At 42.0% G+C, this 16,259-nt stretch overlaps 1 protein-coding gene across 2 annotated transcripts in view; it reads left to right on the top strand.

Moving 5' to 3' along the window:
* Positions 1 to 445: 445 nt before the first annotated feature.
* The window catches only part of marchf4.S (membrane associated ring-CH-type finger 4 S homeolog), a 45,933-nt gene continuing 30,119 nt past the window's right edge, over positions 446 to 16,259 (top strand). The window contains exon 1 of one of the 2 annotated variants that reach the window (XM_018238681.2): positions 446 to 2,290. In XM_018238681.2, coding sequence (XP_018094170.1) covers positions 1,850 to 2,290 — 441 coding nt within the window. In that variant the 5' untranslated portion in view covers positions 446 to 1,849. The remainder of the gene's footprint in view (positions 2,291 to 16,259) is intronic. The other variant, XM_041578675.1, reaches the window with a different exon arrangement.

Below are 16,259 nucleotides of genomic sequence, written 5' to 3'. Positions count from 1 at the left end.
AGTAGATCTTATTAAAGAGGATCACAGCGGCACTGCCAGTCAGTCAGACTATTGGGGCAAGTTATAACTGAGTGATAAAAGTTATACACCCCCTAGGAGACCAGGCAGACAGGGTGAGGAGACCAGGCTGCCACATCCATGCTTTTTTGGGCACACTGGCTCTACTTTGTCAATCTTGCTGAGCTGCAAGTTAATGACAATAACTCAGACAGATAGAGCTGCTAGTTAATGACAATAACTCAAACAGATAGAGCTGCTAGTAAATTCCAATGATTCAGACAGATAGAGCTGCTAGTAAATGGCAATGATTCAGACAGATAGAGCTGCTAGTAAATGGCAATGACTCAGACAGATAGAGCTGCTAGTAAATGACAGTAGCTCAGACAGAGCTGTTAGTTATAAATGCTAGCAAGTGACATGCCTGTAACAGTCCCACCAGCTTGGAAAGCAGCAGCCCCTCTGCCTCCCTCTCCCTGCTGCCTGCGTCAGTCCCCCAGCACCGTGACGTGGCAGACTGGGAGGGAGCTGTCCAGTGGAACAGAGTGCTGAAACTGCAGCAGCAGCATCCGTCCCTAAACTCCCAGCGCACTCTCCATGCACCTAAATCCAGCACTCACCCCCTGTGTTCTGCTCCTGTCCAGCTCCCTGCACCCAAGGATGTCACAGAAGCACGTTCCCTACTTACTATTCTAGAAATAAGGGGATCTACTGGCATTGTCTTTCTCTCTATATATGTATACATTGTATCATGACTCCTTCCCTTCATAGCAAGGAAGACAACAACAGCAGCAGCAGCAGCAGGAGGATCATATTCATCATCACTGGGATCTGCCTGACCAGGAGGGTTCTGTGTTAGGAGCTTGTCGTTGGGAGTGGGGCGTGAAGCGGAATTTTGGGATTGAGATGGTTGCTTGCCATGCCAAGCCAGGGCAAGACAAAGACCAAGGGAAGGAATGGCGAAATGGGAAATTTGCTTTCTGGGCTCGGGGTGGGATAGCAACAGCTATGCAGTGAGCCCACCTGGTACCTTTCAGACTGAATATAAATCCTGACAATGACGCTGTTTGGGTTGTAAATTACTCCGACCTCTGCACCCCTCCCTGCATATTCCATTCCCAGGAGACTCTGTAAGGCACGCTGTACTGCTTCTCCCTCCTTTAAAGTGAAATATTTACCGAAATACTAAACTGCACCCCACCTGTCATATTGGGGGCAGTTGCAAAGGAAAGGGGAGGGGGATACAATTTAAACAAACTTTCTATAATTTTATAATTAAACTAATCAAATATAATCTAATATGTAATGCCTGTTTTTGGTAAATACTGTCATTATCAGCGGTCTGTTTTTGATAATACACTTTTTTTATGACTAGGTGACACTTTTTATTCCATTGTAAATGTAGCTGCTGTTGCTAGCTCATTTTCTAAGAGCCAGATTGGTTTATATAAGGATTTATTGGCATTGCTAGAAATCTGGGGACAGAGGGAAACTTTGCATCTGCACATGAGCCAATGATATGGTGATTAAAGGGAGAGAGGATACAAAGTGATCACAATAGAACCCCATAACTGCTGTGTTTCAGTCGTCTGGTCATTAATAGGAGACAGGCAAGGTGAGCACAATACAATCTGGCCATTCCTGCTTGCATGGTCATTAAAACACAACCTTATAGAAGCACAAACAGCACTGGCTGTGGATATTTGTGAGAGATGGTGAGCACAATACAAGTTTATTAATGTTGTGTGATCATGAAATAAATATAGGAGGTTGATTGAGCACGTCACAAACTTACAGAAGCAATGGCTGGGTTCCATTTTCACCCTTGGTTTTTGGAGTACAAATCAGGCACATGTTCTTGAGAACCATCCTGCTTTTATGGTGCTGTGGTGTACTGAGCTGTAGACAGATGTTGCGCCATCAAGGTCTGTTGAAGTGCCGGTGCCGCATGTTTTTCAATGACTTGAAGGTCTTCCTGCTCCGGCGCCCCCCTGCCATCCCTAGTTTGCCCATGAACAGCTCAGAATGTGACTTGGGAGCTGGGGGTGCTTTGGCCTCCAATAATAACATAATAATAAGAGCCTGGAGAACTCCAGCAGGTGGCACAACCCCAGAGGAGAACTGGATTTATCCTGGCAATGGACTACAGCACCAGCAGATGTCTATGGTGAGCAGCACCTCCTCTGATGACTTCTGCAAAGGGAAAACTGAAGACAGATATTCACTGGGCAGCAGCCTGGACAGTGGTATGAGGACACCTCTTTGCAGGATCTGTTTCCAAGGACCTGAGCAGGTGAGTCCAATGCCCATCTTATTTACTACCTGGGTTGTATAAGTTGATTCCTGGAAGATATATCATTGTGTGAAATTTGGAAGATGGTTATGTGAGACCTAAATCATAATAAAGAAAGGAATCCCAATTAATATTATCTTTATCAAAATGGTTTAATCTAAGTATTTTTCTCTTCATAACAATTATGGTACTGTTTAAGAGGTCCATATGATAAACAAAAATCAAGGAAAATAGGAGGGCAATTTTTTGAGCATATTACGTTTTGGTGTTAAATTGTATTATGTGTTTATCAGAATCAAAACCAAGAGAACTTTTTTTAATTGAAATTAGGTTTTTAATATACAAAAAATTAGTGGTCACCAGGCCAATGGGAATAAAGTATGCCTATTATTTAAGCCTTTATAGATCAAGATCTCCTTATATGGAGGAGGAGTACCCCAGTTGGATTGATCCAAATTTGCAGGCAAAATGCGAAGCCGAGTCCTATAGAGTAAGCTTGCATTAGGTATTACAAGTGGCTCTAATGCAGAGCAATGATTGTAGACTATGGAGCCTAGTTGTAAACAGTTGATACAGAGGTAAATTCTATTTATTTAGAAATGGTGGAATTTTATACAGAGAATTGAAAAAGGGTGGTAGAGTCTGGTGCTAAAAAGGCAGTGGAACATTTTGGGACAACTCAAAGAAAACAGAACAGTCTGTGAACAATGGCAGGAAAGTGGAATCATTTGGGGAGACAGTTTGGACAGTTTGAGGACAAAGGAAAAGAGATTAAAACAGTATGGAGAAAATACAAACAAAGAAGTTGGAACAGAACTGTGTGGACAATGGCAAAAAGGTGGAACAGTCTGGTGACAATATAAAGAGGATGGGACCATTTTGAGGACAAAGGAGAGAAGGTGGAACAATTTCAGGACACAGGAAAGATATTGGGACAGTCTGAGGACAGTACAAAGAGGTTAGAACAGTCTACTTTTTCGATGAACGAAAGGAGAGCACTCACTCGCAGATTAACTGCTGATAATTATTTATTATTCACACTGCTTAACAAGACATGTTTCAGGTTATTAGTGCCCTTTCTCAAGTGTACACTGCGAGTGCGTGCTCTCCTTTCGTTCATCGAAAAAGTGGATAATTTTGGATGTTTGGCACATCCGTGTGAAAGGATTGATGCATTCCACAAAGACGCCATTAAGAGGCTGAGCCTGGATCTTCACAAGTTGTACACAGGTTAGAACAGTCTGTGACCCATACAAAATGGGGGGGGCAGTCTTTTGACAATGACTAGACGGTAGAACAGTCTGGGGCAAATCAAATAGGGTGGAACAGTCAGGGGGTAATATGAAGAGGGTAGCGCAGTTTGAGGACAAAGAAAGGGGATTAGAACAGTCTGGGGACAATACAATGAAGTTAGAACAGTCTTGGGATAATACAAAGAGTATGGAACAGTCAGGGAACAAAATAAATGGGGTGGAAAGATATTAAGAGGTTAGAGCCAGTTCTTACCTTGGTGTGTCCCAGACTGTAGCCTCTTGCCATTGTCCACAGACTGCTCCATCTTCTTTATGTTGCACCAGACTGTTCCAACCGCTTGCTATTGTCCACAGACTGGAACATTCTGGGGACATTAGAAAGAGAGTGGAAAGATACTAAACGTGGCCATACACGCACCAATATTATCATACTAAAGATCTTTTGTACAAGTACCAGTACCAGTATTGGTAAAAAGCCTTGGATATCGGTCGTCTCGTCTATCGGGCAGGACTGAAAATTTTAAGGTGCCCAAACATTATAACATTAATGCCGAATCGTTAGATAGATCTAAATAATTCTTTTTTTTTCACCTGCATATTTGACGATTCAGCTCTTGATGTTAGTAGAGTGGGCGAAAGATCCTTAGTACAGCTAATGGTCTTGGGAAAGATTGTAATTGTAATGTGTATGACCACCTTAAGGGTGAAGACACACAAAGTTACCAGTAGCAACTACTTGTCACAACTACAAAACACCAGAAAATACCCTGCCATATACAAGATTGAGAATTGCCTCTGCTAAAATACACGCAGGGGCGCTCTACCAATGAGGCAAGTTTAGGCACTCGCCTCAGGCGGCAGCACCAATTGCTCTCCTGGTAACTAAGCACCAAATTTCCACTTTTCAACCGGGAAATTTGGCTCTTCTAGTGCAGAGAGCGCAATAGCATTCTCTTCTCTAGCGACGTAGACCACCCCCGACCCCTCCTGTGCAACGTGAACAGCCCCGACCCCATAGGGCACTGAAGAGGTGAGTGCCGTGGAGAGAGGTGGGGGCAGCCTCAGGTGGCAAAATGACCAGGATCGCCCCTGAACACATGTGGAAACAATTATTCGTTAATTATCAGCATTGTCTATTTTTGTAGCTGTGACAAGTAGCTCCATGTGTCTTCACCCGGAGAAGTTGGAACAGTCTGGGGTCAATACAAAGAGGATGAAACACTGGGGATAATACAAAGATGATGGAGCAGTCCGGACAATAGAGAGAGAATATAACAGTCTGGGACAAATCAAAGAGTGAAGAACAGTAGAGGGAAAACTAGAAAGAAGGTTGAACTGCTTGAAAGGAAGGATCCTATACTCATGGGGGAGAGCAGTATCCCCCAAGGACTGAGCACCTAGCAACAGATACGTGGGAAGGCCAAGGTGTGCAGGCGAATTTTGGAATTGCTGAACTGCTTGAAAGCAATGGTAAGAGGTTGGAACAGACATTAAAAAGGGTAAAACCGTCTATGGCTAACAAAAACATCATTGGTTGCCTAGCCTTGTAGATCCATTCTCCAAGGGAAGACTGAAATGTGCAGGCACAAAGCAATCAGAGTAGCATGAATTATAGCCAGGTGTGAATGAAATCTGAGCCCTTTCAGAAAGCAAGGAAATAGGCTGACAGTCTGGTCCAGAGGATCCTTATCTGCTGTTCCTTCAACAAAGGTTGAATTATGTAGGTCAAGCCATCTATGTGTTGGGCAGAAGTACTAAAATGTCCTGGAGATGGAAAGCTGCAGCTGGTTAAAGGGGAATAACACTGTATGACTGATTGAGGGTTAAAGGTATCAGGATTCTTCATGTTTCTGGGATTAGATTCCCTAATTCTTTCTATTTTGGAAATTATAAGAAATAATTAAAAATCTGACCCTGACCCCTAAATCTAATCCCAATAATATAGCCAGTTAAATAGTGAATGTTAACTATTAGGCAAACTTTCAAATGAATCCTTAACTTCACATTTTGCATTTAGCAAACAGTAACCAACCTATAAACTTGGGAAACTGTAATGATTTGGTACAGTAAGGCCAAAATTCACCCTTTCCACACCCAAAGGCACTTAGAGGCACATCAGCTGCATCACTCCAAATGTACCAACTGCTTGGCTGCCCTACTACACTGCTTTGTGTGGCATTTTGCAGCAGTGTCAGATTTCCCTGTAGCATAACTAGACAACACAGAGCTCTGCAGCAGAATCATATTTTAGGGCCACACAATGTTTAGGGAAAACAATCTGATTTACAGATGATGAGAAACTGCTTATGAGTAAGGGCCTCCCACTGGGTCTGTCTACTCTCCCAGGCCCCCAGCAGTCACTCAGCAGGCTGTCTCTTTCTGTACACACCTGTGCACAACGGGAGACGCAATGCAGATGTATTTAGAATGTAGAATATAATACAAAATAAATTGTTTTCTGTATATGAGAAAATCATCTCTGCAACTTTGTTACCAGGAACTTTTGTAGTTTACTCTTTAGCAGGGGATTGTAAGTCAGAGCCTCCTGTAAGAGGGATGTCAGGTAGCATCCATCAGTTGGCTCCCAGCTGCCATTTTACCCTACATCTCCAGCCACTCAGCCAGTTACTAACAATGACAGCCTAATACAGTGATGCCCACTTCTAATTTATTGAAGTCTACGTGAGCCTGCTCAGCTTGCCAGATATACTTTTTAGCTCTGAAATAGCTGTGGTAAGGCTTGGAGTAGCTACTATTGCTCAGGCATAGAATACAGCACTTTAGGGCCCAGTAGAGTTTTTGACCCCTAATTGATAGACACGTTGTACATCAGATTCTAAGACAAAGGACCAAACAGAAGTGGTAATGTACCAGACCCAAGCCAGTTCCATAGATGGATGATAGAGATATATATAAAACAGTAAATATATATATATAGTCTTATAGCTGAGAGACAAGAGAAAACTTCTTTCTTAGCCCAGGGGCAAGCATTTCCTGCACTCATTTCAGCGAATACAGCCAGTGACTCAGTGGCATGTGAAGCATGAAAGTCACAGAGTGACCTTTAAAATGAGATCCTGTTTTGTATTATATATTTTGAACAAGCACCTCGCTTGTGTGAGGAAATAAAGGTCGTTATTTTGTACAGAACGTGACAAGGTTTCCACTCTCCAACATCCCTTTGGAAGAACTTGTAACGTTGCAAGGGTTTGTGCCCAATTTCCTCTCGTATGAGATGTTACTTACCGTATGTAGCAGTACTGTTTATGAAGAGGAACAACCTCCCAACCCCATATCACACAGTCCAACTTTTGTTTAGACTCCTCTAACAGGGCATATAATAGTAAAGTACTAGACGGTGAGCCCTGTCTTCTATTCTGGCTCAGTGTACAGCTGTAAAACCCAGTATTTGTGACTGTGCCACACAAACACACAGATATATATATATTGGCATTCAGGTAGTTAAGACCATAGCCACGGTACAGATTTAGCACATAAATGGACTCTGACACCACCTTTCACATTTTTAATGCAGCTTGGCTAGTTTTTATTAGGAACAAAAATCCCTTCTTACCATACTAGGATTACCACATAGGATTAACAGTCCCAGTTCAACACTCACATTGGTGTACACCAGGGGTACCCAACCTTTTTTACCCATGAGCCACACTCAAGTATAAAATAATGTTGGAGAGCAACACAAGCATGCAAAAATTTCCCGGGCTTCCAAATAAGGTCTGTGCTTTGGTATTGGTAACCCCTTTATGGACTTACAACCAACAGGAGGCTCTGTTTGGCAGTATACAGGATTTTTTATGCAACTAAAGCTTGCCTTTAAACCAGAAATTCAAAATGAATCACATGTTTGAAGGCCACTGGGAGCAACATCCAAGAGGTCAAAGAGCAACATGTTGCTCACGATCTAAAGGTTGGGGATCACTGATGTACACATTAACACAACTTTCCAGCACTTACGGCTTTCACCATACACAGTAACACAAGTCCCAGAATCCCCTCTTGGATTCATACTTGACACTCAGTCTCTTGGCAAGGGGTTTCTCTTTCTCCCTCCGGTAACTTGGATCTCTCTTAAGGTAATTGGCTTCATGGGGAATCACAATCTCCTTCTCAGCTACACACACAATCACACCTCCTTCCTGAGGTGGAGGTTTCCACAGGCCACTCACCCTCCTCCACTCAAGGCGGTCTACATCGGGAAGCACTGAGGTGTAGTCTAACGCCTCCTTTTAACTACAACTCCTTTTAACTACAATTAGATAACTGCCTCTAACTTTGGCAGCTGCAAAACACTAAGTGGAGTAAGGAATGGAAGGCCTGCCCTGCTCTCCTCCATTCACTCCAGGGACCCATTATCCAGCTTTTCCTAAGCCATTACACAAATACAGCCGTGCAAGCTGCAACAACACACATCTTTTCCCTGGAGTTTTATATTCACCAGCCTAATACTGGTGAAATACTCACACAATCATCATATTTCTAACCACATGTCTTACAATATATATATATATATATATGGATGCACCATGCACTAATAAAAAGCCTTTGATACATATTTGAGGAGTCAATGCCGTGAGTACTTTCGCTGGACTGATATCTACGAATTTGGTTAGCACCCGGCCCTTAACTATATGAATGGTGAGTGCCGATTTACTTGAAAAAAAAATATATATATATATATACACACACATGTAGCATATCTATACATCCCATAAGTGTAGGCCGATGCTTCCATATATGAGCAGCTTACATTGAACATCTGTTTCAGTGACTGTATATGTTGTTGCACGTGCATCTGGGTCTCAAGCTGCGAAAAGCAATTACTTTTTTGTGCTCTCTCTTTCCTCCTGCTGTGCCCAGCACAATACTGTACCAGCTCCTGGCCAGACCATAGGGGGGATTGCTGAGAGCTCTCTAACCAATATACAGAGAATCTACACACTTTGTCATTGTCAGTGCTGCTCCCTACATAAAACCATGATTCCAAAAACTATGGGACACTGTGGAAAATGTAACTAAATAGAGAATGGGATGATGTGCAAATCAATACACTCCTATATTTCACTGAAAATAGAACAAATACAACATATCAGATGTTGAAACTGAAAAATTTTGTTTTTGGAAAAAAATATATGCACTTTGAATTTGATGCCAGCAACACGTTTCCAAAAAGTTGGGCGAGGGGCATGTTTCCTATTGTGTTGCACCGGCTCTTCTCTTACAACACTCAATTGCTGTAGTTCTGAAAGTGAAAAGTTGTTTAATTTTTGCCTGATATAGGAGCTACTCAACAGTTTGGGCTCTCTTTTGTTGTATTTTTAATTTCATAATGTGCCAAATGTTTTCATCGGGTGATAGGTTGTTACTGCAGATGGCAAGTTTAGCACCCAGACTCTTGTGCTATGGAGCTGTGCTGTTGTAATACATACAGCATGGGATATTGCTTTATTTTTCTGAAATAAGCCAGGCCTTCCCTGAAAGACTTGGAAGGCAGCATACTGTAATGCTCCAAAACCTGTTTATCTGATTCAGCATTATTGGTGCCTTCCCAGATGTGCAGCTTCATGTGCACTAATGCACCCTCATACCATCACAGATGCTGCTAGCTTTTGAACTGATAAGTCAGACAGTTCTTCTCCACTTTAGCCAAGAGGACAAGGCATCCCTGATTTGGGTCCAAAAAAGGCAATGGTGTTTCTGGATCATGTGTAAATATAGTTTATTTTTTTTTTTATATATTCTTTATTTTTCGATTTTAAAAGACAAAATACACATAATAAACAACAAGACTGATATAGAAGAGTTACATGCATACATATCCTGAGAGTAGCATTCATGGACTATCGCACGATGCAAGGTAGTAATCGAATTGCAGACTAAGTCACATATACAATTTCCATAACAATGAGTACAGAGAGCTGTAACCATATACCTCAAAGTAGAGTCATGTATGCACGTTATACATCAATAACAAGGGGAGGGGGGGGGACACAGTTCCAATGCTAAACCATTTATTTCCCCTCTTAGCAAACGAGGGGGAATACTAAACCCGAGTATGTAACATCCTATGAGTTGTCTCAAGGTCACCCTGAGCTGTCTGGGACATACAGGTAAAGGGACAGAGAAACAGAGTATGCAATTAACTGACCAGCATATTAGTATAATCAGGTGATTCCCTAAAGACGACCCACGTCGACCATGTGCGGACAAAATTGTCCTGTGTTTTGTTGGAATAAGAGAGCAATTCTTCATTGCGCATGATAGAATTAAGTTCCTTTATCCAGTCCCCTACGGGCGGGGTAACACTTTGTTTCCAATATCTGGGGATAACTGACCTTGCCGCCGTTAGGGCGAAAGCAACCAATGCCTTCCGCACAATAATGGTTTGTGGAGGAGGTATTGATAAAAGTGCCATCCCAGGGTCAATGGGGAGGTCTATAGCCGTCACTTTAGATATACATTTTATTATAGCGACCCAATAGGTTCGAATCATAGGACACTCCCACCACATATGCAGCATATCCCCCATGTGTAAATTACACCTCCAGCATTTGTTAGAGGAGTTTGGGAACATCTTATGAAGGACCACCGGGCACCGATACCATCGGGACAAAATTTTATAATTCGTCTCTTGCGCTTTACAGGCTGTTGCCATCGTATGTGTTAGCTTAAAGCTCACGTCCCACTCTTTCTCGGTAATGTTGCGTTTGATATCAGCTGCCCATTTCGTAGTGTAACCAGGTAACTGTAACTGTTTCAGATTGCGAATGATATTGTAAATCTGCGAAATGGTATGTTGTGGTGGGGCCTTAGCTAGACATAGATCATCAAATGGCGTTGTATCCGTTAATAACTTAACCTTGTCAGAGTGTGTTTGGAACCAATGTACCAACTGATGATGCATAAATTGAAAGGAGAAAGAGTTCCCTGGCTCAGCAACAATAGCGTGAAGGGGGGCTATGCCATTGGAACTTCTGACCGAGGTAAATGTCAAAGTGTCACGCCCATGTTTATGTAGAAACCCCTTACTCAAAGTACCTGGAGGAAAACTAGGATTACCAATCAGCGGGGTCATAGGTCCTGGGTTACTTGAGATGGCGATCGATCTAGATAATTTATCCCACATAGAGAGTGTAAGTTGCGTAACTAGGGGGAGAAGTTGTCTATTAAGTCTGTCAGATACTTTCAGCCAAGGAAGCGCTGTTATGGGCTGCTTCATCTGGTTTTGCTCAAGCTGTACCCATAGTTTGCAAGTGGTGTGATGGAAGCAGTCCACTATACGTTGGCAATTGGCCGCCTGGCAATAAGTATGCAAATCTGGGAGCCCCAAGCCTCCTTTCCGTTTGTGGGTAAATAGAATAGACCGTTTCGATCTCGGCGATTTGTTGTCCCAAACAAATCGTATCAAAATAGTATTGACCTTCTGGATCATCCCTGGGGGCGGTGGATGAGGTATGGTCTGGAAGTAATATAAGTATTTTGGCAAAATAACCATTTTTATTGCGTTGATCCTTCCAAACCATGACAGATGCAACAACCCCCAAGAACTGATATCTTGTTTCAATTGAGCTAATAATGTATTGTAATTCAATGTTGCCGTCTGGCTCAGATCTCTGGGGATTTGAATGCCTAGGTATTTAAGCGAATGAGACTGCCAGGAAAACGGAAAATTCTCCCGTATTCGCCTGGCTTCACCCGGGGTCAACGAAATATCTAAAGCTTCAGATTTTGTGACATTTACTTTAAAATTACTAAACTTCCCAAAATTAACCAATTCCGCAAGTAAGGGCGGAGTGGATAGGAATGGAGATTTAAGAAATATTAAGAGGTCATCTGCGAATGCGGCAGTCTTGACCTCCTGGCCCGCAATCGTGGGCCCCAATATCAGCGGATTTGATCTAATCGCTTGCAAAAGGTGTTCCATCGCCAAAATGTATAACAATGGAGATAAGGGACACCCCTGACGCGTCCCATTCGCTAAACTAAACGGTTCAGACAGGATCCCGTTAATTCTAATCCTAGCAGTGGGAACAGTATAAAGGGCCATTACCTTAGAGATAAACCACTCACCCCATCCCACCTGCAGCATTGCCGCTTTAAGGAAGGCCCAACTCACCCTATCGAAGGCCTTCTCCGCATCCAGTGACAATAAGAGCACCGGGGTTTTCCCCGTTTGAACAGTCTGTATAAGAGAGAGGACCTTCAAGGTATTATCTCTCGCTTCCCTCCCGGGCACAAAACCCACCTGATCTGGGTGTATCAAATCATTCAACAACGGCTTAATTCTGTTACCCAGCAGTTTTGCGTATAGTTTATTTTTTTCATGGTAGCAGCAGACTGTGTTTAGAGAAAATGGATTTGGGAAGTATTCCTGAGCCCATGTACTGATTTCCACTACAGAATCAGGTCTGTATTTAATGTAGTGCTGCCTGAGGGTCTGAAGCTTACATCTATCCAATATTGGCTTTTGGCCTTGTCCCTTGCGTACAGAAATGTCTTCATGTTCTCTGAATCTTTTAATGTTATTATTTACTGCAGATGATGAAATCCTAAACTTCTTTGCCAATTTACATTGAGGAATTGTGTGTTAATTTGTTACAATATTTGCCCGCGCAGTTTGTCACAGAGTGGGGTACCCCTCTCCATCTTTACTTCTGAGATTTGCTGTTTTAAGCATTACACAACTTTTCCAGTATTTGTTGCATCAGATTGTTCTGCTTAAAATGAAGCTTCTCAGAAACACAGCTCTTTAGGCACAAACCTGCTGAACCTATTGATGCAGCCCAAATTACCCAGACTCACTTACAAAGAGTGTAACTATAGGGGTGTGCAAGTGGATGCAAGTACAGCATTTGCGTATAAGCTCCCTGATTGGATGCCAGGCTTGAGAGTTCATTGGTTGACATATTTGCCCTTCCAGCATGAGTCATTATTCTTAGAGAGGGTGACATCCAAAATTGGCTTGGCCATTAGATCTCATATTTGTCCATAGTCTTAGCCGCACAGTGTGGGTCAGTGTTGGTTTTGGGAATGCCTTTACCAATGCTGTTGAGTGAACATGCCTCTGAGTGGCTCATCCGGTTGTGCTATTGGCTGCTCCAGTTTTGTGGGTATCTATGGACTGCTTTATGCCTCTATCCAATGAATATATACTTTATAGATTAGGGCAACTTTTGCATTAGAATTTCTCTCCCATTTCCAGGATCCTAAATACTAGTCTGATATATCCATATCATCTTTGTACCAGTCTAAACATGTACAGTGCACTTAATCCTTCTTCTTAGCTCAAACCCCCCCCCAGCCCAGCCAGAGGTTATGCCTCTTTTAAGAGCAGTCAGATCTCCCTGGGGAAGGTATCTAAGTAGTTCATGAGCAGAGCACTCAGTGGATCAATGTCGCTCATCTGGATGTGTAACACTTTCTCCATGGCTGCATTTCAGGAAGTCTTAGTCCAGAATTCTCCTTTAAGAACCTGACGTGTCAGTACTCTAGGAATCCGTCAGCCACATTATCCCCCTGTCCTACGTCTCTGCATTTCTGTATGTGGCAGCAAGGTACAGACTGCTTTGGTCATAAAAAATAAATTTGCAGCTTCCTTTCCAAAATAAATACAAGACATTGTAAGAAAGCACACCGAAAATAAATACTATTGTATAGTATATCTGTAAAGGAACAATGTATCCCAGTGATTGTGCTAGTGCCCAATAAAGGCCAGTTCTGAAACAATAAAAGGTGCCCAGTTCAACCAATCGGAAATGCCACATGAGGTCACTCAGTGAGATGGCCTACTCACAGACCTACATGGATAAAGGCTCAATAAAGAGTTCCCAACACAGAGCTGTGCCGCAAACCACAAGCAGATGCAAATTGCAATATACAGTACTCAATGCAGAAGTAAAAATCTCAACAACCGATGTGGATTTTGGAAATCAAGGCAAATATAGGGCAATAATTTTATTTTAAAACATTATTGGGAAATTAGAGGAAGATAGTAACCGCCCACTCTCTAACACCATCCAATGCTTATTTGCTTGTCACTGACAAAGTGCTATGTGCCATAAATATCAAGATAAATACATACATAAATTACTAAATTGATTGTGTGTCCTTATATACATAATTAATTGATTGTAATTAAAGTAGTCCCACAATGGAAAATCAGTTAATTAGAGTGCTAGTGCTCATTTCATTCACGTTGTGTTACTACTACGAATATCACCTACTCAGTTAATTACATGGCATTTATATATAAATTCATGAATTAAAAGGTTACTATAAGAAAACTTATATCACACATCAGAATTGATGATTAATTGAACGTGCTAGTGCTATATAATATGCAACCTCAGGCTGCCAGTGATTCAATAAATTACTTGCAATTGTTTTAAAAGTGCTAGTGCTAATAGGTGTTATAAAAACTGAGTTCAAAAATTAAAACTCCCAAACCGTCATTTAAGAAATGTAAGGAGGAAAAGGAAAATAATAAGAGGTGGAGAGGTCCCAACAAACATCTACAGAAATATTTCTAGGCCCTGGGACTCTACACGGGGAGAAAGTACACTGGGAACTGTGGTGTCGGTAATTATCTTTCTAACTGCTGAGGAGAGCTAAGCTTCCCTAAAAAACACAAATCCTTCAGTGCCATAGAATATGTAGAGAATTAAACGTTTTTAAATGTGGTAGGGAGAAAGAGAGAAAAACTATATATTCAGTATCCACGACTGAAAATTCTAGATTAAAATTTGATCCTAACGAGATTAGCGATGGGCGAATAAATTCACCTGGCACGAATTTGTGGCGAATTTCCACTTTTCGCTGATGGCGAAAAAATTTGCGGATCTCCAGTAATTCACCAGTGAAAATTTGCCTCCGTCAATTTCTGTTTTTCACGATTTTTTTGTGAAACCGTTCGAATTTCACAGATTTTTCGTGATACCATGAAATTCACTATTTTTTCACCGTTTTGCTAATTTCGCAGGAAATGTAACGGCTGCTCTGCCAACGCATTTTGCTGATGTTTTTTTTTTTTTTTTTCGATTTGTCAAGGCCAAATGGCATTTTTTAACTGATTTTCCATTGTGGGACTACTTTAATTACAAATAATTAATTATATAAATAAGGACATACAATGAGCTAGGTTATCCCTCTGTGTTATTTATTTTTAGTCAAAAAAATTGTACAGGCTATTTACAAACATGCGGATGTATTTGGTATGTAACAATTCTAAGAACAGCTCTCAAATTGTCTCAATGCGTTTCACATGGTTCTGGGGTAGGGTTGCCACCTGTCCGGATTTCACCAGGATAGCCTGGTGTTTGGAAAAGCTGTCTGGGTGAAACCTTCCTGTCCAGATTTCCAAATTAAGAAATCTGGAGAGGACATTGAAAATAATGACATGGCGATCAGCCAATCGCTGGTTGCCATGTCATCAGTCCCACCCCGACATCACCAGTCCCGCCCCTGATGTTATCAGTCTAGCGCCCAACCAGGCACAGATTTGTGGCGAGGCCACAAAGGCCCGGGCCTAGGGTGGCACAATTTCAGGGACGCATGCTGCCCAGCCGCATCACCCTGGCAATGCACCGAGGACTGCATGCATGGCAAATTTCCTGCAGTTACTTACCAGACACATGCAGTCCTCAGTGCCCCCAACATCACCAGTCCCGTTCCCGCCTCTGATGACATCCACCCCGCCTCCCTGCCCATTTTGCAGCCCCAGCAAAGGTGACAACCCTAGTGTGGGGGTATAGCTTATTGTGAGCTCAACACATGTGGGTGGGAGCTGTAATGCTACTTTAGAGCTGCCGGGTATATTGTTATACACATACTATGTACCCAAAACTTCCTTTCCTTCTCTGTATATTTGTATTTATACATACTGTATGGCAGAAAGGTGCCATAGTGCTTCTGTTAGACAGTACATTTATGAAAGTATAGTTTATTTGGGCCCAGAACATTCCTTTTTGTATATTTGTATTTATACATATGGGTGCTGCCATTATCAATTGGCTTCATATTATCCATATAACCTGAGTGCACCAGTGCCCTAAGTGACCAGAAACCTTACAATGTTATAAAATTCTTATTATTATAGGAACAGTAGTTATTTTAGTGACAGTTTTGTTCTTATCTGTATATAGACCAGACACACACTGTCCATTGCATTCCTTTCTGTAAGTGAAATCCTGTTTCCTTGAATAACGAGATCAGTGGGGATTGGTTAATTCTGCCAAGGCTTATCCTGGGTAATGGGTGAGTTCACCTTTAAACTTGGAAACTTTTATTATAATGTAGCAATCACTTTCACAGACATCTTTTCATTTGAACTTTTTTTTTTACATTGGAATTGGAAAGTGATCTGATCTGGCTGGAACTAGGGGTAGGCATGTGCCTAGGGCTCAATGTTAGGGGGCCCAGGCACGTACCGCCTACACCTAGTTTGTAGCTCCTGTACAAACTTCCCACTTTCTTTTTGTGGTGGCACTCGCACCCCCACTGTATGCTGGCTTCTCCACACTAAGTGCCACTTTGCCAGGTGCAAATATGTTACCAATACGCAAATTCACTAAAATGTATCACAGCAGCCGAATATTGGCGAATTTTCACTAGCATTGCTTCAAATGGCGAGCATTTCATAGCAAGTTTTCGCTAGCGTTAATTTCGGCCTAGCTAAACTTCATTACCATTCCTATGCTTAG

This window comes from Xenopus laevis, chromosome 9_10S, assembly GCF_017654675.1.
Source record: "Xenopus laevis strain J_2021 chromosome 9_10S, Xenopus_laevis_v10.1, whole genome shotgun sequence".
Classification (NCBI taxonomy): domain Eukaryota; kingdom Metazoa; phylum Chordata; class Amphibia; order Anura; family Pipidae; genus Xenopus; species Xenopus laevis.
This window is presented reverse-complemented; position numbering and strand designations above follow the sequence as displayed.